This window comes from Zonotrichia leucophrys, unplaced genomic scaffold (genome assembly GCF_028769735.1).
Source record: "Zonotrichia leucophrys gambelii isolate GWCS_2022_RI unplaced genomic scaffold, RI_Zleu_2.0 Scaffold_34_1600103, whole genome shotgun sequence".
Classification (NCBI taxonomy): Eukaryota; Metazoa; Chordata; class Aves; order Passeriformes; family Passerellidae; genus Zonotrichia; species Zonotrichia leucophrys.
In genome coordinates, this window is record NW_026992239.1 from 1,310,941 (window position 1) to 1,331,795 (window position 20,855).

The window sequence follows — 20,855 nt, forward strand, 5'->3', positions numbered from 1 at the left end:
TGTCCCCCATCACCCCCTAACCCCCTCTCTGCCCCCAGCCCACCATGCCAGCCCCACTGCTGGCCCCACTGGTGACCCCGCTGTCCCCGTGCCCCACAGAGGGTCACCACTTCCCCCCATCACCCCCTAACCCCCTTCTCTCTGCCCCCAGCCCACCATGCCAGCCCCACTGCTGGCCCCGCTGGTGACCCCGCTGTCCCTGTGCCCCACAGAGGGTCACCACTTCCCCCCATCACCCCCTAACCCCCTTCTCTCTGCCCCCAGCCCACCATGCCAGCCCCACTGGTGACCCCGCTGGTGGCCCTGCTGGTGTCCCTGCTGTCCCTGTGCCCGCCGTGCCGCTGCCCCCCGGCGCCCACCCAGCCCCACGCCATCCGCCTGGAGGGTGACCTGACTCTGGGGGGGCTGTTCCCGGTGCACGCCCGCGGCCCCGCCGGGGTGCCCTGCGGCCCGGTCAAGAAGGAGAAGGGCATCCACCGGCTGGAGGCCATGCTGTACGCGCTGGACCGCGTCAACGGCGACCCGCGCGTGCTGCCCAACCTGACGCTGGGCGCCCGCATCCTCGACACCTGCTCCAGGGACACGTACGCGCTGGAGCAGGCGCTGAGCTTCGTGCGCAGCCTCCTGCCCCCCGAGGGGGGCGAGGGCAGCTGCCCCGACGGTTCGGCCCCGCGCCGGCCCCCGCCCGAGCGCCTGGTCGGGGTCATCGGGGCCTCCGCCAGCTCCGTGTCCATCATGGTGGCCAACGTGCTGCGGCTCTTTGCGGTGGGTTGGGGGGAGCTGGGGACCTTGGGGACTTGGAGGGATATTGGGGACGTGGAGGGGAACTGGGGACATTGGGGATGGGGGACATGAAGGGACATTGGGGCATGGAGGGGCATTGAGGGCATGGGGGGACATTGGTGTCTCTGCCAGCTTCGTGTCCGTTGTGGTGGCCAACATGCTGCAGCTCTTCTCGGTGGGTTGGGGGGATTTGGAGGTGTTGGGGACATGGAGGGACACTGGGGATGTGGAGGGGAATTCGGACATTGGGGATGAGGGACATGAAGGGACATTGGTGCCACTGCCAGCTCCGTGGCCATCATGGTGGCCAACGTGCTGCAGCTCTTTGCAGTGGGTTGGGAGGTTTGGGAGCGTTGGGGACATGGAGGGGCATGGAGGACATGAGGGGACATGGAACGGCATTGGGGACATGGGAGGCCACTGAGGACATTAAGGGGGGACATTAAGGGCATTGGTGTCTCTGCCAGCTCCGTGGCCATCATGGTGGCCAATGTGCTATGGCTCTTTGCAGTGTGTTGGGGGGAGTTTGGGGTGTTGGGGGCTTTGGGGACATGGAGGGACATTGGGGACATGGAGAGAGATTGAGGACATAGCGGGGGACGCTGGTGTCTCTGCCAGCTCCGTGTCCATCATGGTGGCCCACGTGATGCAGCTTTTTGTGGTGGGTTGGGGGGAGTTTGGGGGTCTGGGGACATGGAGGGGCACTGGGGACATGGAGGGGACATGGGCAGCTGTGGTGCCTCTGCCAGCTCCGTGGCCATCATGGTGGCCAATGTCCGGTGGCTCTGTGTGGTCACTGGGGATGTTGGGGACATTGAGGGGGTGTTTGGGGACATTGGGGTGGTGTGGGGGCACTGGGGGGAATTGGGGACATTTAGGGGAGCATGGGGGGTGTTTTGGCTGGGGAGACCCTGAGTGGACATGGGACAGTGCTGTCCCCACAGTGCCCTCATGGTGTCCACTCCCTGTGAGGGGGGGCCTGGACACCTGGTCCCCCTCTGTCCCCCCCCCCGGGTCCCTTCCAGAACCTTCCCCCCCCTCCCCCCGGGTGTTACCCACAATCCCCTGGGACGGCAGCAAATGGCCCAGGGGGATTAGGGGGGATTAGGGACAGGGACAGGGACAGGGAAGGGGGGGTCCCACAGTGCCAGGTCCCCTGGGTGTCACCCCAGTCTCCCCCCGCATGTCCCCAGCGTCTCTCTTGTCCCCGCCTCAAGGCTGAGCCCCCCATGCCCCCTCACTTTCCCAATGTCCCCAGTGTGCCCCCAGACCCCTCCTACATCAGCTCCACACTGAGCTCCCCAAAGCCCCTCACCCCAATCTCCCCATGGCCCCACGATGTCCCCAACGCTCACAGTGCCCCCATGTCCCTAACATACCCCTGTGTCCCTAATGTCCCCAATGTCCCCCTGTCCCTGACATGCCCCAATGTCCCCATCCCTGACACGCCCCAATGTCCCCAATGTGCCCCTGTCCCTGACATGTCCCCAATGTCCCCCTGTCCCCAGCATGTCTCTGATGTCCCCAATGTCCCCATGCATCTGACATGTCCCCAATGCCCCCATATCAGCTACGCGTCCATGTCCCTTGAGTGGTCAGACCCCTGTGTGTCCCCAATGTCCCCCTGTCCCTGACACGTCCCCGTGTCCCCAGATCCCTCAGATCCCTCAGATCAGCTACGCCTCCACGGCTCCCGAGCTGTCTGACCCCTGTGTGTCCCCCACAAACCCCCAATGTCCCCCTGTCCCTTACATGTCCCCAATGTCCCCCTGTCCCTGACACATCCCCATATCCCCAATGTCCTCCTGTCACTGACATGTCCCCAATGTCCCCAGATCCCCCAGATCAGCTACGCCTCCACGGCCCCCGAGCTGTCGGACCCCGGGCGTTACGAGTTCTTCTCGCGGGTGGTGCCGCCGGACTCGTACCAGGCGCAGGCCATGGTGGCCGTGGTGCGGGCGCTGGGCTGGAGCTACGTCAGCACGCTGGCCTCCGAGGGCAACTACGGCGAGAGCGGCGTCGAGGCCTTCGTGCAGAGCTCCCGCGAGGCCGGTGGGCTGGACTGGGCTGGACTGGGCTATACTGGGTTGTACTGGGCTGTACTGGGCTGTACTGGGCTGTACTGGGCTGTACTGGGTTATACTGGGCTGTACTGGGGTGTACTTGGTTGTACTGGGCTGTACCGGGTTATACTGGGCTGTACTGGGCTGTACTGGGCTGTACTGGAGTGTACTGGGTTGTACTGGGCTGTACTGGGCTGTACTGGGTTGTACTGGGCTGTACTGGGTTGTACTGGGCTGTACTTGGTTATACTGGGTTATATTGGGTTGTACTGGGTTATACTGGGGTGTACTGGGTTGTACTGGAGTGTACTGGGTTATGCTGGGTTATACTGGGTTATACTGGGTTATACTGGTTTGTACTGGGTTACACTGGTTTGTACTGGGTTGTACTAGGGCACTAGGAGCACTGAGAGGGCACTGGGTTATACTGGGAGCACTGGGAGGGGCACTGGGTTATACTGGGAGGGGCACTGGGAGCACTGGGAGGGCACTGGATTATACTGGGAAGGGTGCTAGGAGCACTGTAAGGGCACTGGGTTATATTGGGAAGCACTGGGCCTTACTGGGATGTACTGGGAGGGTGAAGCAAGGGGGAGGTTGTGAGGCCTGGGCAGGGAGGGCGGTCCCCATCCACACTGGTGCACACTGATCCGTACTGGTCTGTACTGGTTTATACTGGTCTGTACTGGGGCAGGGGGCCTGTGCATCGCCCAGTCCATCAAGATCCCGCGGGAGCCGAAGCCGGGGGAGTTCGCCAAGGTCATCGGGCGCCTGATGGAGACGTCGACCGCACGCGGGGTCGTGCTCTTCGCCAACGAGGACGACATCCGGTGAGACCAGTGCACACCAGTGCACACCAGTGCGCCCCAGTGCACATCAGTCCTGCCCCAGTCTCTCCCCAGCCCGCTGGAGTTTATCCCAGCTCATCCCAATCCCTCTGGGGACACATCACTAAGCACCAGTACACACCAGTCCTGCCCCAGTGCACACCAGTACACACCAGTCCTGCCCCAGTCCCTCCCCAGCACTCCTCCTCAGCATGCCAGAGTTCATCCCAGTTCATCCCAGTCCAGTCAGGTCCCCTCCCAGTAGCTCCCCAGTCCAACCCAGTGGCCTCCCAGTCCTTCAGAGTCCACCCCAGTAGCCTCCACTGTTCGTCCCAGTAGCCGCCCAACCCATTCCAGTCCCTGCCAGTTACCTCCTGGTGCCCTTCAGTCCATCCCATTAGCCCCCAGTCTATCCCAGTAGCCCGCAGTTCATCCCAGTAGACTCCAGTGATCTCCAGTCCCATCCCAACAACCCCCCAGTGCCCCTGACTCCATTCCAGTAGCCCCAAGTCCATCCCAGTAGATTCCAGTGATCTCCAGTCTCTCCCAGTCCCATCCCAATAACCCCCCAGTGTCTCTGAGTCCATTCCAGTGACCCCTAATCCTTCCCAGTAGCTCCCAGTCCATCCCAGTAGCCCCCAATCCATCCCAGCAGCCTTTGAGCCCATCCCAGTAGCCCCCCAACCCATTCCAGTCCCTCCAAATTTCTTCCCAGTAGCTCCCAGTCCATCCCTGTAGCCCTCAGTCCATCCCAGGGGCCCCCAGTGCATTCCAGTGGCCCCCAGCCCATCTCAGTAGCCCCCAGTCCCTCCCAGTTTGCCCAGTAGCCGTGCCTGTCCCCGCAGGCGGGTGCTGGAGGCCGCCACTCTGGCCAACCTGTCCGGCCACTTCTCGTGGGTGGGCTCAGACAGCTGGGGGGCCAAGATGGCGCCGGTGCAGGGCCTGGAGGACGCGGCCGACGGGGCCATCACCATCCTGCCCAAACGAGCCTCGGTGCCCGGTGAGCACTGGGGGGGACTGGGGACACTGGGAGGGACTGGGGACACTGGGAGGGACTGGGGACACTGGTGGGGACTGGGAACTCTGGGAGGGAATGGAGACTCTGGGGGCACTGGGATGGACTGGGAGGTACTGGATGGACTGGAGGCCACTGGGAGGGAATGGGGGCACTGGAGGGACTGGGAGGACTGGGAGGGCTGGCAGGGAATGGGGACACTGGGAGGGAATGGGGACACTGGGGGGACTGGAGGCACTGGGGACACTGGATGGACTGAGGCTACTGAGGGAGGTGCTGGGGACTGGGGACTGGGGAGACCGAGGGCTGGAGAAACTGGGATGGACTGAGGGCTACTGGAATGAACTGGGGGGACTGGGAGGGACTGGGAGGGAATGGGGACACTGAGGGCACTGGGATGGACTGGGAGGCACTGGGGGGACTGAGGGCTGGGGAAACTGGGATGGACTGGGGGCTACTGGGAGGGACTGGAGGCTACTGCAAAGTTATTAGGAGGGACTGGGATGTATTCAGAGAGGCTGGGAGAGACTGGAGATTGCTGGGGGGGCTCCAGGGGGGCTCTTAGGGGACTTTGGGGAGACCTGAGGGGTTCTAGGGGGACCCAGGTGGGCTCAGGAGGGGCTCTGGAGGGAACTCGGGGGTGTCTGGGGGGCGTTCATGGGACACTCCAAGATTCTGTGGGTCCCCATGGCTCTGTGGGGTCCCCTGTGGTTCTGTGGGGTCCCCGTGACCCTGTGGGGTCCCTGGTGGCTCTGTGGGGTCCCCCCCTGACCTCGGTGGCTCTGTGGGGTCCCCCCTGACCCCGCGGTGTCCCCGTGTCCCCCCCAGGCTTTGACGAGTACTTCACGTCGCGCTCTCTGGAGAACAACCGCCGCAACCTCTGGTTCCACGAGTTCTGGGAGGACGATTTCAACTGCCGGCTGCCCCACGGCACCGCGGCCCACGGGGACCCCGCGGGGGCACCCGGCACGCCCGTGCGCAAGTGCACAGGTACCCTGCCCCATAGGGACCCCATAGCTACCTTATAGAGACCCCACAGGTACCCTGCCCCATAGGGACCCCATAGGGACCCCACAGGTACCCTGCCCCATAGGGACCCCATAGATACCCCACAGGGACCCCATAGGTAGCCTGCCCTACAGGGACCCCATAGAGACCCCACAGGTAGCCTGCCCTATAGGGACCCCATATAGACCTCATAGAGACCCCACAGGTACTCTGCCCCACAGAGACCCCACAGCTACCCTGCCCCATAGGGACCCCTTAGGTACCTCATAGGGACCCCACAGGTACCCTGCCCCATAGGGACCCCATAGGTACCTCATAGAGACCCCACAGGTACCCTGCCCCACAGGGACCCCATAGAGACCCCACAGGTACCCTGCCCCATAGGGACCCCATAGGTACCTTATAGAGACCCCACAGGTACCCTGCCCCACAGGGACCCCATAGAGACCCCACAGGTACCCTGCCCCATAGAGACCCCATAGAGACCCCATAGAGACCCCACAGGTACTCTGCCCCACAGGGACCCCACAGGTACCCTGCCCCATAGGGACCCCATAGGTACCTTATAGAGACCCCACAGGTACCCTGCCCCACAGGGACCCCACAGGTACCCTGCCCCACAGGGACCCCATAGAGACCCCACAGGTACCCTGCCCCATAGGGACCCCATAGAGACCCCACAGGTACTCTGCCCCACAGGGACCCCACAGGTACCCTGCCCCATAGGGACCCCATAGAGACCCCATAGGTACCCTGCCCCACAGGGACTCCATAGAAACCCCATAGGGATCTCACAGAGACCCTGGCCCATAGAGACCCCATAGGGACCCCACAAGGACTTCACAGGTAAGTTAGGGTGTCTCTGGCAGGTTTAGGGTGCTATGGGGAGTTTGGGGTGCCCATTTGGGATCCTAAACATCCCAGGCTGGGAGCACATGGGGCGGTACTTGCTCTATGAGCAGGAGGAGAAGGTGGGGTGTCTCTGGCAGGTTTAGGGTGCCCATGGCAGGTTTAGGGTGCTGTGGTGGGTTTGGGGTGCCCATGTGGGGTCTCTGGTCCCCAGGGCCGGAGCGCATCGGGCGGGACTCACCCTAGAGCAGGAGGGGAAGGTGGGGTGTCCATGATGGGTTTGGGATGCTCTTGGTGGGTTTGGGGTGCTGTGACAGGTTTGGGGTGCCCATGTGGGGTCTCTGGTCCCCCAGGACGGGAGCGCATCGGGCGGGAATTGCCCTACGAGCAGGAGGGGAAGGTGGGGTGTCCATGACGGGTTTAGGGTGCTGTGGTGGGTTTGGGGTGCCCATGTGGGGTCTCTGGTCCCCCAGGGCGGGAGTGCATCGAGCGGGACTCACCCTAGAGCAGGAGGGGAAGGTGGGGTGTCCATGACAGGTTTGGGGTGCCCTGGTAGTTTTGGGGTGCTCATGTGGGGTCTCTGGTCCCCCAGGGCGGGAGCGCATTGGGCGAGACTCGCTCTACAAGCAGGAGGGGAAGGTGGGGTGTCCATGATGGGTTTGGGATGCTCTTGGTGGGTTTGGGGTGCTGTGACAGGTTTGGGGTGCCCTGGTAGTTTTGGGGTGCTCATGTGGGGTCTCTGGTCCCCCAGGGCGGGAGCGCATCGGGCGGGACTCGCCCTACGAGCAGGAGGGGAAGGTTCAGTTCGTCATCGACGCCGTGCTGGCCATGGCCCACGGGCTGCACTCGATGCTGGGCGAGGCCTGCCCGGGCGGGGGGCTCTGTGCCCACATGGACCCCCCCGACGGGCGCCGCCTGCTCACCCACATCCGCAGGGTGGCCTTCAACGGTACTGGGGGCACTGGGAGCCTACTGGGATATGGGGGGGCACTGGGGACCATACTGGGAACCACTGGGAGGCACTGGGAGGGAGATGGGGGCACTGGGGACCATACTGGGAACCACTGAGAGGCACTGGGATATACTGGAGGGCACTGGGAGGGAGATGGGGGCACTGGAGACCATACTGGGAACCACTGGGAGGCACTGGGATATACTGGAGGGCACTGGGAGGGAGCTGGGGGTTCTGAAGAATGTACTGGGACATACTGGGAGGCACTGGGATGTACTGGGGGGAGCCATGAGCAGGATGGGAGCACTGGAAACCATACTGGGAAACATTGAGATGAACTGGGAGGCACTGGGAGGGGGGATGGCAGCACTGGAGACCATACTGGGACATTCTGGGAGGCACTGGGGGATAGTGGGATGGGAGCACTGGTGAACATACTGGGAGCACTGATTTGCCCTGTAGTGGGGGCATGCCAGGGCTGGGGGGTCACTGACCTTTCCTGCGGGGTGGCAGGGTGTGTCCCTGGACCTATACTGGTGGTTACTGGTTTATACTGGTGTGCAGGTAGCGCAGGGACGCCAGTGTCCTTCAACGAGAACGGGGATGCCCCCGGGCGCTACGACATCTTCCAGTTCCAGGGGGGCAACGGCACCGGGGCCTACCGGGCTGTGGGGCAGTGGGTGCAGGGGCTGCACCTGCAGGTGGGTCTGGGACCCCCGAGCCCCCCAGAGCCATGGGGTGCCCCCCAGGGTCAGACAGAGAGATCCCAGTGGCCAAATGGGAGTACTGGGTGGGGGATGCCCTGCTCTCCCTGGGGGAGTGTCCATGGGGGACCCATGGGGTAGCTGTGGGGGGTGTTTGGGGGGTCTTTGAGGTGGTTTGGGGTGTCCATGGAGGGCTTGAGGTGTCCATGGGGGGGGTGTTTGTGTTTTCCATTGGCTGTTTAGGGTGTCCATGGAGGGTTTGGGGGATCCATGAGGTGCCCATGAAGGGTTAGGGTGTCCCTGGGGAGGTTTGGGGTGTCCATGGGGGAGTTTGGGGTGTCCATGGGGGGTGCTTGGGTTTTCCATAGAGTGTTCAGGGTGTCCCTGGGGTATTTGGGGTGTCCATGGAGGGGTGTTTGGGTTTTCCATTGGCTGTTTAGGGTGTCCATGGAGGGTTTGGGGGATCCATGAGGTGCCCATGAAGGGTTAGGGTGTCCCTGGGGAGGTTTGGGGTGTCCATGGGGGAGTTTGGGGTGTCCATGGGGGGTGTTTGGGTTTTCCATTGGCTGTTTAGGGTGTCCATGGAGGGTTTGGGGGATCCATGAGGTGCCCGTGAAGGGTTGGGATGTCCATAAGGTGTTCAAGGTGTCCCTGGGGAGGTTTGGGGTGTCCCTGACCGTTCCCCCACCAGGAGGACGCCATGGCCTGGGGCTCCAACTCGTCATCGCCGCCACCCTCGGTGTGCAGCCTGCCGTGCGGCCCCGGCGAGCGCAAGAAGCCGGTGAAGGGGGTTCCGTGCTGCTGGCACTGCGAGCTCTGCGGGGGCTACCAGTACCGGGCCGACCTGTTCACCTGCCTGCCCTGCGCCTCTCACCTGCGCCCCACGCCCAACCGCACCGCGTGCCGCCCCACGCCCGTGCTGCGCCTCAGCTGGGGCCACCCCTGCGCCGCCGTCCCGCTGGCCCTGGCCACGCTGGGGCTCATGGCCACCGCCTTCGTGCTGGCCACCTTCGTGCGGCACCACGAGACGCCCATCGTCAAAGCGTCGGGGCGGGAGCTGAGCTACGTCCTGCTGGCCGGAATCGCCCTGGTCTACGCCATCACCTTCCTCATGGTGGCCGAGCCCGGCGTGGGGGTCTGCGCCCTGCGGAGGCTCTTCCTGGGCATGGGCATGAGCCTGACCTACGCTGCGCTGCTGACCAAGACAAACCGCATCTACCGCATCTTCGAGCAGGGTGAGGGGCTGGGGGGCACAGGAGGGGCTGGAGGGCACAGGGTGAGGGGCTGGGGTCTCACCTGTGCCATGCTCTCAGCAAGACCAACCTACATCTTTGAGCAAGGTGAGGGACTGGGGGGCACAGGTGAGGGGCTGGAGGGCACAGGAGGGGCTGGAGCACAGGGTGAGGGGCTGGGGTCTCCCTGTGCCATGCTCTCACCAAGATCAATCTACATCTTTGAGCAGGGTGAGGGGCTGGGGTGGCACAGGAGGGGCTGGAGGGCACGGGTGAGGGGCTGGGGCCAGGATCTCACCTGTGCCATGCTCTCACCAAGATCAACCTACATCTTTGAGCAAGGTGAGGGACTGGGGGGCACAGGTGAGGGGCTGGGGGGCACAGGAGGGGCTGGAGGTCACAGGGTGAGGGGCTGGGGCTGGGGTCTCACCTGTGCCATGCTCTCACCAAGATCAATCCACATCTTCCAGCAGCGTGAGGGGCTGGGGGGCACAGGAAGGGCTGGAGGGCACAGGGTGAGGGGCTGGGGTCTCACCTGTGCCATGCTCTCACCAAGACCAACCTACATCTTTGAGCAAGGTGAGGGACTGGGGGGCACAGGTGAGGGGCTGGGGTCTCACCTGTGCCATGCTCTCACTAAGACAAACCACATTGCCACATCTTTGAGCAGAGTGAGGGGCACAGGAGGGCATATGGGGGGCACAGGCGGGGCAGGAGACTCTGGGGTGAGGGGCAGGGGGAGGGCACAAGTTGAGGGGCTGGGGTCTCACCTGTGCCATGCTCTCACCAAGACCAACCGCATTGGCACACCTCTGAGCAGGGTAAGGGGCACTGGGGAGCAGGAGCCTGGGGTGAGGGGCTGCATGAGAGACATGGGACGGGGTCCCCACCCTGTGCTCCTCACTGAGACCACCAAGGGAGGTGATTTCCAGGGCCTCCAGAAGCTTTGGGGTTCCAGATCAGGCTGAGGGACACGGGGTACCCCCAGCCCTTCAGGCCAGGCGAGCTCTGGGGGTGCCAGCAGCCCCCCCATAACCCACCGTACCCCGCAGGGAAGCGCTCGGTGACACCACCACGCTTCATCAGCCCCACCTCGCAGCTGGTCATCACCTTCACGCTCAGCGGGCTGCAGTTGGTGGCCGCGGCCACCTGGCTGCTGGTGCGGCCACCCCACGCCCTCATCGACTACGAGATGGGCCGGACCCCCGACCCCGAGGCGGCGCGGGGGGTCCTGCGGTGCGACATGGCCGAGGGGGCCACGCTGGCCTGCCTGGCCTACGCGCTGCTGCTGATGCTCACCTGCACCGTGTACGCCGTCAAAGCGCGCGGCGTCCCCGAGACCTTCAACGAGGCCAAGCCCATCGGCTTCGCCATGTACACCACGTGCGTGGTGTGGCTCGCCTTCGGGCCCATCTTCTTCGGCGCCGCCCAGTCGGCAGAGAGGGTAGAGGAGTCCCGGGGTATTTGGGGGTCCCTGGGTGGGTCTAGGGGATCACTGTGGACCACATGTCTGGTTGCTTTGAGCCATCTTATTTGCACACCAGTCGCAGAGGTGAGAGGGGCTTGGGTCCTGGGGTATTGGGGGGTCCCTGGGGGTATTTGGGGGGTCCCTGGGGGGGGTCTCTAGGGATATTTGGGGATTCACTGTGGACACACATGGTCTGGTTTGTCTTTGAGCCCATCTTATTTGCCACCACCCAGTCAGCAGAGAGGGTGAGGAGGGGGCTTTGGGGTCCCTGGGGGTATTTGGGGGGTCCCAGGGGGCAGTTGGATTGGGGAATGGCTGGGTTTGGGGGGTCAGTGGGATTTTGTGGTCAGTAGGATTTTGGGGTACCGTTTTTGGGGCGCAGGTGCACGTGCAGATGGCCATGCTGATGGTGTCCATGGGTCCTTGGGGTTGGGGAGGGTCAGTAGAATTTTGAGGTCAGTAGAATTTTGAGGTCAGTGGGATTTTGGGGTCAGTGTCATTTTGGGGTCAGTGGCATTTTGGGGTCAGGGGCATTTTGGGGTCAGTGGGATTTTGGGGTACCGTTTTTGGGGTGCAGGTGCACGTGCAGACGGCCATGCTGACGGTGTCCATGGGTCCTTGGGGTTGGGGGGGTCAGTAGAATTTTGAGGTCAGTGGGATTTTGGGGTCAGTAGAATTTTGAGGTCAGTAGGATTTTGAGGTCAGTAGGATTTTGAGGTCAGTGGGATTTTGGGGTCAGTGGGATTTTGGGGTACCGTTTCTGGGGTGCAGGTGCACGTGCAGACAGCCACGCTGACGGTGTCCATGGGTCCTTGGGTGGGGGGTCATGGGATTTGAGTCAGTGGGATTTGGGTCATGGATTTTGAGGTCAGTGGGATTTTGGGAGCAGTGGGATTTTGGGGTCAGTGGCATTTTGGGGTACCGTTTTTGGGGTGCAGGTGCACGTGCAGACGGCCACGCTGACGGTGTCCATGTCCCTGTCGGCCTCGGTGCCCCTGGGGCTCCTCTACGCCCCCAAGGTCTACGTGATCCTGCTGCACCCCGAGCGCAACCAGCCCAAGCGGCGCGGCGCCGACCCCCCCCCGTAGGGACCCCCGGATTGGGGGACCCCCAGCACCCCAAAACCCCTGACCGCCAGAGCCCCCTCCCCACAATAAAGCTGCTCCTGCAAACCCCCAGAAATGGATTTTTGTTGGGGTGAGACAGAGCTGGAGAAGGGGTGGCCGTGAGTTTATTGGGGTGCAGTGGGTTTTTTATGGGAGGGGGGGATAAAGGGGGATCCCCTCTTTTCAGGACCCCCCTCCCACCAGCTGCTCCAGCCACCATGTCAGAGTTGGGGGGTCTGGGGGTGCCTGTGGAGGAAAAGGGGGTTTGGGGGTCACTCCCAGGACCCCACCATGCCCCCTTGAGAGTCCCCCCAAACCCAGCAAGAACCCCAAAACCACCCCTGGGATGCCCAAGTGCCTCTGGGATGCCCTCAAATTGCCCTGAGTGATCCCCAAATGCCCCCCCAGGACCCCCAAACCACCTCCAGCCACCCCCCAGTGCGTCTGGAGCCCCCCCAAATTACCCTCATTGACCCCCAAGTGCCCCCCCAGGGACCCTCAAATTGCCCCTGTCCCACAGATCCCAAATCCCCTCTGAGGGACCCCCAAACACCCCACAGACACCCCCCCAAAGGACTCACAGGGATGGTGGGGGCCCCCTTTGGGGGGGGCAGCAGTTTCACTCCCCCATTCTTGGGGTACCCCGGCTCCACCTGCAGCGTCCAGAGGGTCTGGGCACCCTGGGGGCCCCCCAGGACCCGCAGGAGCCCCAGGTCCGGCTGCCAGTCCAGAGCAAACCTGGGGGATCACCAGGGGGTTGGGGTGAGCCCCCCAATTAACCCCCAGCCCCCCCAGTCAAGCCCCTACCCTGGCAGTTACCCCAAAGCCTCCCAGAATTGCCCCAAAATCCCCTGGACCTTCTACAAAGACCCCCCAACCTCTCCCACAGCCCCCCCAATTAACCTCCTAAATGCCCCTACCCTTCCCAGTTACCCCCTAGACCCTTCAGACCTACCCCAAAGACCCCCCCAGCTGCCCTCAAAGCCCCCCAAAGCCCCCCTCACCTGTTCCTCAGGTGTGCCACCTCCTCCCAGAGGCTCCAGCTCTCCCAGCAGCGCTGCTGCAGCTCCAACAGCCCCGGGCCCAGGGGAGGGGGCAGCCCCAGGGGGGGCTCCTGAGGGGAAAAAAAGGGAGGTGGTGAAACCCCCAAAACCACCCAGAACCCCCCTGACACCCCCAGATCAGTCCCCAACCCCAAAGTGCATCCCCACAACCTTCCTGACCCCCAAAAATTCCCCCTGCAGTGATCCCCCAAATCCCCTAAGACCCCAAATCCTCCCCAGCCCCCCAAAATCCCCCCACAGCCACTCACCTGCAGCTGGACCTCCCCACTGGGGGTGAGGGACAGGCAAAGGGGGGGAAGGGAATGGGAGGAGCCAGGAGGGGGTCCCAGCTCCAGCTCAAGCTCCTGCTTGGGGGTCCCTGGGGAGGGGGGCAGCACCTGGGCCCCTGCCAGGCTCTGGTACAGCTCACACGAGGCCTTGACCCTGAAGGAAATGACAAAATGTGGGTGGGGGGGACACAACCACACCCCCAAGAGTTCTTGGACTGTGGGAATTTGCAGGCAGGCCTGACATGGGAAGAGATGAGAATGTTGACTACATGTTTCATTTATAATTTATTGATACCTTTCATGATATATATTATTTACTATATTATATTTTTACATTATAACTATTACATTACATTATATTACATTACATTATGTTACATTATATTATATTATTAAAACCATACATAGTTTTTATTAAAAACTACATATGTATAATTTTTATTACTTATTATTAAAACTATATATATAGTTTATATATATAAGCTATATATATATAATGATATATTAAAACTATTTTACATATATAATATATATATATAATATATATTAAAATTATATCTAAAACAATAGAAGAAAAGATTTCATCAGAAGGCTGACAAACAAAGGAAAGGAATGATAATAAAATCTTGTGAGTGACCAAACAGTCTGAGACAGCCAAACTGTGACTGGCCATTAATTAGAAACAACCACACCAGATCAATCATAGATCCATCTGCTGCATTCCACAGCAGCAGATAATTTATTGTTCACATTTTGTTTCTGAGGCCTCTTGGCTTCTCGGGAGAAAAAATGCTAAGGAAAGGATTTTATAGAAAATATCACAGCTACACTGGATCCCCCCCACTATTCCTGGAGCCCCACCTGGACACCTGGACTGCCACTGGGTCCCCTCCAGGGCTCTCCTCTACCCTGAGGATCCTTCCCCCATGCTGGAGGTCCCCCCAAATTCCTGAGTTTGGACCTCTGGACCACTCCCCAAAATCCCAGGGGCCCCCAACTCTTCTCACCTGTGCCCATCCCATGACCCCCTCACCTGTCCTGGTGTCACCTGTCCCTCACCTGTCCCCTGTCCCCAGCCCTCACCTGGCCGCTCTGTCCCGCAGTCCCTGCAGCTCCTCCTGCCGCCGGAGCCGCTGCAGGCGCCGCTCCTGAACCCGCCGGAGCAGCTGAGGGGAGAAAGAAACCCCAAATTGGGGGGAAAAGACCCCAGATTAGAAGGGAAAGAGACCCCACATTTGGGGGAGAAAAGACCCCAGACTAGGGAAGAACGAGACCCCATATTTAGGGGGAAAGAAACCCCAGATTGGGTGAGACAAACGCCAATTAGGAGGGGAAAAGACCCCAAATTTGGGGAGAAAAATTTGCAGAGGAATGAGATCCCAAACTGGGGGTAGACCCCAAAAAGGGGAGAAGGAGCTAAGACCCGAAGTGAGAAGGAACCCCAGAATAGATCCCACCGTGGGCAGGGGCACCCCAAGTGGGACCCACCAGGAGCCCCCACAGGGCAGGGAGACCCCAAAGAGTGTCCCCCAAATCTCACCTGGTCCCGTCTCTCTGTGGCCTCACGCACCTTCACCTTCAGCTCTTCTTGCTGGGGGGGGAAAGGGAGGAACAGCACCCATGGGTGCCCCCAACCCCCAAAGGAGCCCACAGACCCACAGTGCTCCCAGCCTCCTTACACCCACCCAGCACCCCTAGGACTCCCCAGGACCCACATTGTGCCCTCAACCCCTCAGAGACCCCATAGGAACCACATTGTACCCCAACACCCATGGGACCCCCCAAGACCCACATTGAGCCCTCATGGCCCCTGGGACCTCTAGCACCCATGGGACTCCCCATCCCCCCCAAACCCACTGGACCTCTCCTCAGCACTCTGGGACCCCTACCCCAGAACCCATGGGATACCCCAGGACCCCACACTGTGCCCCCAGCCCCCCTGGGACCCCCGTACCTGTTCCAGCCGTGCTTCCAGGGCTGCCTTCCCTCGCTGCAGCAGCTGCTGGCCCCGCTCCAGCTGCTCCAGGGCAGCGGGCACGGCCTCCTCCAGGGCCCCCAGGGCCTCCCCGTACTTTGCCTTCAGCTCCTGCCAGCGCCCCCGAGCCTGGGCCATCGCCTCGCCTGGGGGGAGCCCCAAATCAGCCCCCCCAAAACACGAGGGACCCCAAAAAAGACCTGGGAATCACCAATCCCACCCAAAGGGGTCCCAGGAGCTCCCAAACTGGACCCAGGAAGCCCCAAACCTCTGCCCCAAAGGGGACCCAGGAACCTCCAAAGTAGACAAAAAGGATCAAGGAGTTTTGAGGTTCAGGGTCAACCCAGGATTTTGTGGGGGGTCAGGTTTGGAGGGATAACACAGGCTAAGGGCAGCTCTGAGTTCAGTTTGGGGGCTCAGGGGGGTTTGGGGGTTCAGTCTGGGGGCTCAGGGGGTTTTGGGGTTCAGTTTAGGGGGTCAGGGGGTTTTGGGGTTCAGTTTGGGGGCTCACGCAGGTCGGTGGGGGCCAGGGGTTGCCCCGGGTTCTCGATGACCCCCAGGAGCAGCTTCAGCACCCGGAGCTGGGACAGGAGCAGCTTCTGCTTCCTCCGGGTGTCCTGGGGGGCAGGTTTGGGGTGTCACGGGAGATTTGGGGTGCCAAGAGGGTTGGGGAAGGTCACAGAGCAGGTGTTAGAGGTGTGGGGAAAAAAATGGGGTGTAGAGGGGAGAACTGAGGGAACAAAGGAGAATTTTTTTATGGAAAACAAGGGAGCGGGGAGGATGTCACAAATAGGGCAGTTGGGAAAATTTAGGGGATAAATATAGGAGTCACTAAAAGAATCAGGGCCAGATAGGGGGGCCGTGAGAAGTGTGGGGGGATCAGAAATAAATTTAGAAGGGGTGTTGGGGGGCAAATACAGAGACCAAGGACACCTATGGGGGAGACGTGGGTGCTGCAGGTTTATTGTGAGGTGCTGTAGGGCAGTTTTGGGGTCTCACCATTTGATGTTCCACCAGGACCCGGGTGGGGACATCACCCTCCTCCTCCTCCAACTCCAGGCCAGCCTCAAGCGCTGCCAGCGCGCTGGGGACAAGTGTGGGGACACGGGTGGGGATGGGGGGGACACGGGCGGGGATGGGGGGGACGAGGAGAGCCCCCCGATATCCCGCAATGACACGAGTGGGGACATGGAGACAACCAGGACCCCTCCTCGGACACGCGTGTAGCCCCGAGGATCCCCGTGGGGATGAGGAGACCCCTCAGCGATCCCCTCCCTCCACAGAGCCCTCAGGATACGTGAGGGCAGGGACACACTGCAGCGCCCCGTGTGGGGCTGGGCGTCACCCCAAGGAGCCCGTAAGGACCCGGTGAACCCTCAGGGAGTCCAATAGCACCCAGTGAACCCCCCGAGACCCCCGCAGGGTGGTGGGGGCCGCTCCCGAGCCAAGATGGCGGCCGGGCAGCCCTCAGGGGCTCCCGCCTTGGGGGGGGGGGGGGGCGCGCGCTCACCCCCTCGCGCACTCCAGCCGCGCCGCCATCGCAGCCCCGTCTTCCCGCGCTCCGGCCTCGCTCCGCCCACCCGAACGGCGACGACCAATCAGCGCCCGCGCCTACCCAGTTTGTCTAGCTGACCAATCACCGCTCGCCCCCGATCTAGCCAAGCAATGATAGCGCGAGACAGACGAAGGGCGTTCCCACCGATGCAAAGTGCAACCAATCACAACGAGCGGTGAGAAAGCCACGCCCCTCACTGCCCTGGAGCCCTCAGAGCGGCCGCCATGATGGGCGGGGCAATGGGAGGGACTGGGCTATACTGGGAGGGACTGGGTTATACTGGGAGTGATCTCTGCGGTCGCAGTGGGGCCAGGGGCTCTCCAAGCGGCCTCTCCCTCCAATAATCACACGACTCCTCTTCCCACACCCCCATGGGGGGAGGGGCCTTTATTCCCCCCCAGTTTGGGGAGCAGGGTGGGGGAGGGGTGTCCCCCAAGCTGGGGGGGGACACACAGGACACCCCTCCCCCCATCATCGCCGCCGCCGCCGCTGCACCACGGTCCAGCCGTCCGAGGGGGGCGGGGGTGTCCCGCACTCCATGGCCTGGGGGGGACAATGACGTCATCAGTGTCGCACACACCTCTCCCTGTGATGTCATCAGTGTCACACACATCCCCCAGCGACGTCACGGTGCCCCTCCCCTTCCCTCACAGGAGTCCTGGGGTCCCTCTCCCGAAATCTGGTGACACCATCACTGTCCCACCCCTATCCCAGCTTCCCTCTACTTGATCACATCATCAGGACTGAATGACATCATCACCCCCTAGTCCCTCCTCACCTGAGGGTCCTGGGAAGTCTCCACTCCCCAATTTAATGACATCATCACTATTGCTCCGCAGTTACACCCCATGATGTCATCACCACATCCCCACCTGCTCTGATGACATCATCAGGGAATGACATCATCACTGGAGCCTCCAGCCCCCCTCACTTGAGCTTCCCAGGGAGTCTACACCCCCATTTGATTACATCATCAGTGTCACCCCATGATGTCATCACCACATCCCCACCCACTTTGATGACATCACCAGCACCCTCCCACTCCAATGCCCCCCCAGCAATGACATCATCAGCTGCCCATGACATCATCCCAATGATGTCACCCCCTCACCTCCTCCTCTTCCTCGCCGCTCTCCTCCTCTTCCTCCTCCTCCCCTCTCTCCGGGGGGTTCCGGGGGGCTGTGGGAGGGGTCCCTGGGGGGCTCTGGGGGTCTCCCCCTGGGCAGGCGGTGGCCAGGGCGGCAGCCAGGGCGGGGCCACGCCGGGCCAGAGCCCCCAGGGCCGCCCCCACCCCCCCAACGTCCCCTCCCTGTGCCCGGGCAAAAAGGGTCACCAGCTCTCGGCTCACCTGCAGGGGGACACTGGGATGGACTGGGAACCACTGGGAGGGCACTGGGATGGACTGGGGATCACTGGGAGGGACTGGGAACCACTGGGAGGGCACTGGGATGGACTGGGAACCACCACGGAGAGCACTGGGATGGACTGGGAACCACCAGGGAGGGGACTGGCAACCACTGGGAGGGACTGGGATGGACTGGGAACCACTGGGGAGGGGATTGGGATGGACTGGGGATCACTGGGAGGGACTGGGAACCACTGGGAGGGCACTGGGATGGACTGGGGGTGCTGAGGGGCGATGTGTGGGACTGGGATGTACTGGGAGGAAGTAAAAGAGCCCTGAGAACAGACTGGTCTGTACTGGGAGGCACTGGGAGCACCAAAGGATGGTGAGAACAGCCTGGGGATGCAATGGGATGAACTGGGAGTGGCTGCTGGGAACATCCTTGTCCATACTGGTTTATACTGGGAGCTACTGGGAGAACTTGGAAGGGACCAACGGTACCAGGGAGGGACAAAGGCCACTAGAAGATGCTGAGAGCAGCCCGAGGACAAACTGGGCTGTACTGGGAGCGCCTGGGGGAGGCTGGCCAGCTGTTGGGAGCTCTCTGCTCCATACTGGTCCATACGGGTCCGTACTGGGAGCCCACCTGCTGCAGGCTGCCGTCCTCCACCACCGTGTCGAACTCGTTGTCCATCACCTCGGCCAGGAAATCTTCAACCTCCTCCTGCTCCAGGTCAGCTGAGGGGGGGGTAGGGGGGTGTCACCTCTGCCCCTCCCCCCCCAGACCCTCCCTTCTCCCCCCGCGGTGGGGGAGGGGCAGCACGCACCGTTCTGAGTGAAGAAATCGAGCAGCGCCGAGCTGAGCCACGCGGCCTTTTCGGGACCCTGCGGGCCCCCGAAACCCTGCGCCACTGCCAGCTGCGGGGACAACCCGAGGGGGACATGGGGACACCCGGTGCTGGTCCCGGGGTGCCCCCTCTGTGTCCCCAAGTGCCCCCCAAAGCCCCCTCACGCTGTCCCCTCCTCATCTGCAGCGCCGCCCACCCTCACAGCACAGCTCGAAGCTGTCCCCGGTGTCCCCCCAAGGTGTCCCCAGGTGTCGCCGGTGTCCCCCTCACCTGCAGCGCCGCCCACCCCCCCAGCACGGCCCGAACCCCCTCTGCGAACAGCGCCCGCGCCTCCACCCCGGGGGCCGCCATGACGGCGCTGCGCAGGCGGCGCGGTCGAGCGCCGAATCTGCGAGCGAGAGAGGCACGGAGCGATCCCCGAATCACCGATGGACGCGTAGGGGCGTGGCTAAGGGCGTGGTAGATAATGGGCGTGGTATTGGGGGCGTGGCCACAACCAGAGGCAGGACGGGACTACAGCTCCCGACAGCCCCCGCGCGGCGATGATCACGTGACGCGGGTGAGAGGTGGGGGTCTGGGGGGCTGTGGGGGATATGGGGCACGGGGGGGCTATGGGGACACAGGGGAGATATGGGGACTATAGGGCAGAGGGGGAATATGGGGGCACAGGGGGGATATGGGGGCACAGGGGGGGATATGGGGGCACAGGGGGGATATTGGGCGCAGGGGGAATGTGAGGGATATGGGACACAGGGGGGATATGGGGGCAGAGAGGGGATATGGGTACAGGGGAATATGGGGGCACAGGTGGCTGTGGGGGATATGGGGGCACTATGGGGGTGCAGGGCACACGGGAGCTGGAGGGATGTGGAGAAGCTCTTGGGGGGCTCCATGGGGTATAGGGGTCACAGGTTATAAGGGCTGGGGGGCTCTATGGGGTATAGGGGTCACAGGTTATAGGGGCTGGTGGGCTCTATGGGGTATATAGGATTTAGGGGCTGGGGGCTCTATGGGGTATAGGGGGTCACAGGATCTTTAGGGGCTGGTGGACTCTATGGGGTATAGGGGCTGGGGGCTCTATGGTGTTCAGGGGATTTAGGGGCTGTGGGGCTGTATGGGGTATATGGGATTTAGGAGCTGGGGGGCTCTATGGTGTTTAGGGGATTTAGGGGCTGGGGGCTCTATGGTGTTTAGGGGATTTAGCGGCTGGGGGCTCTACGGGTATAGGGGGACACACAAGAACTGAGGGGAGCTATAGGGGGTGGGCTATGCTGGTCCAGGGGGGGCTATAGGGATCAGAACTGGGCACACCCCACCCCTATAGGATCCATAGGGAGCCCCACACTTGGGCTGGGGGCTGAGGTACCTGTGGCACCCTGAGGGGGGGGGTACCTGTGGCACCCGGGGAGGACCGAGGGTACCCATAGCACCCTTGGGGGGTACCTATGGCACCCTTGGGGGGTACCCAGAGCCCCCCAGAGCATCCCGAGGGTACCTACGGCATCCTTGGGGGCGGGCGTACCTGTAGCATCCTTTTGGGGGGGGGGGCTGCCCCCGGAAGTCCTTCCTCCGCAGGAAGAGCAGCCGCTGTGCGGGGGGGGGGGGCCGGGGGGATGCTTCCACCCCCCCCAGATTTCGAGGACCCCCCCAATTAACCCCGCTGCCCTTATTAATTACATCCTCCCCCCCTTCTCCGATTGCCCCCCCCCGCCCGCCCCATCGAAGCCTCTTTGTCTCCCTCGCAGGTCCCCCCCCGCGGGGGAGGGGGTGACGCGGCCACCGCCGGTGCCAC

The 20,855-nt window shown here is 62.4% G+C and overlaps 3 protein-coding genes across 4 annotated transcripts; 1 reads left to right on the forward strand and 2 right to left on the reverse strand.

Moving 5' to 3' along the window:
* Nucleotides 1–474: 474 nt before the first annotated feature.
* Nucleotides 475–11,989, forward strand: LOC135460262 (metabotropic glutamate receptor 6-like). The gene is made up of 10 exons (XM_064737018.1): nt 475–765; nt 2,619–2,835; nt 3,541–3,676; nt 4,519–4,673; nt 5,517–5,678; nt 7,297–7,494; nt 8,062–8,198; nt 8,893–9,436; nt 10,486–10,877; nt 11,840–11,989. The coding sequence occupies exons 1-10, from the start codon at nt 490–492 to the stop codon at nt 11,987–11,989; spliced, it is 2,367 nt and encodes a 788-aa protein (XP_064593088.1). The 5' UTR covers nt 475–489.
* Nucleotides 11,990–12,117: 128 nt separating this feature from the next.
* Nucleotides 12,118–17,135, reverse strand: LOC135460251 (ZW10 interactor-like). Its single transcript, XM_064737001.1, has 10 exons — nt 16,826–17,135; nt 16,315–16,399; nt 15,827–15,932; nt 15,295–15,461; nt 14,881–14,931; nt 14,424–14,506; nt 13,320–13,494; nt 13,012–13,121; nt 12,589–12,745; nt 12,118–12,253 (listed from the first exon to the last, which is right to left on the reverse strand). Exons 1-10 carry the CDS (start codon nt 16,852–16,854, stop codon nt 12,191–12,193), a joined length of 1,026 nt encoding a protein of 341 aa, XP_064593071.1. The 5' UTR covers nt 16,855–17,135; the 3' UTR covers nt 12,118–12,190.
* A 93-nt stretch (nt 17,136–17,228) lies between these two features.
* Nucleotides 17,229–20,615, reverse strand: TSR2 (TSR2 ribosome maturation factor). 2 transcript variants are annotated; one of them, XM_064737003.1, is made up of 5 exons: nt 20,586–20,615; nt 19,043–19,133; nt 18,862–18,953; nt 17,982–18,218; nt 17,229–17,413 (listed from the first exon to the last, which is right to left on the reverse strand). In XM_064737003.1, the coding sequence occupies exons 1-5, from the start codon at nt 20,592–20,594 to the stop codon at nt 17,342–17,344; spliced, it is 501 nt and encodes a 166-aa protein (XP_064593073.1). In that variant the 5' UTR covers nt 20,595–20,615; the 3' UTR covers nt 17,229–17,341. The 2 variants fall into 2 exon arrangements, with proteins under 2 accessions (XP_064593073.1, XP_064593072.1); XM_064737002.1 differs by lacking the exon at nt 20,586–20,615 and adding an exon at nt 19,334–19,487.
* Between the last annotated feature and the right edge of the window lie 240 nt (nt 20,616–20,855).

Bases quoted from the DNA above. Each gene is read 5' to 3' on its own strand.
- LOC135460262 (XM_064737018.1), top strand. From the start codon at position 490: ATGCTGTACGCGCTGGACCGCGTCAACGGCGACCCGCGCGTGCTGCCC. The intron at 3,677-4,518 runs GTGAGACCAGTG...CTGTCCCCGCAG, and splicing joins GCCAACGAGGACGACATCCG to GCGGGTGCTGGAGGCCGCCA. The intron at 8,199-8,892 runs GTGGGTCTGGGA...TTCCCCCACCAG, and splicing joins TGCAGGGGCTGCACCTGCAG to GAGGACGCCATGGCCTGGGG.
- LOC135460251 (XM_064737001.1), bottom strand. From the start codon at position 16,854: ATGGCGGCGCGGCTGGAGTGCGCGAGGGG. The intron at 15,462-15,826 runs GTGAGCCCCCAA...GGCTCCCCCCAG, and splicing joins CCTGGCCCCCACCGACCTGC to GCGAGGCGATGGCCCAGGCT. The intron at 13,122-13,319 runs GTGAGTGGCTGT...TTTTCCCCTCAG, and splicing joins GTGGGGAGGTCCAGCTGCAG to GAGCCCCCCCTGGGGCTGCC.
- TSR2 (XM_064737002.1), bottom strand. From the start codon at position 19,414: ATGGCGGCCCCCGGGGTGGAGGCGCGGGCGCTGTTCGCAGAGGGGGTT. The intron at 19,134-19,333 runs GTGAGGGGGACA...TTGTCCCCGCAG, and splicing joins GGGGGTGGGCGGCGCTGCAG to CTGGCAGTGGCGCAGGGTTT. The intron at 17,414-17,981 runs GTGAGGGGGTGA...TGTCCCCCCCAG, and splicing joins GCGGCGAGGAAGAGGAGGAG to GCCATGGAGTGCGGGACACC.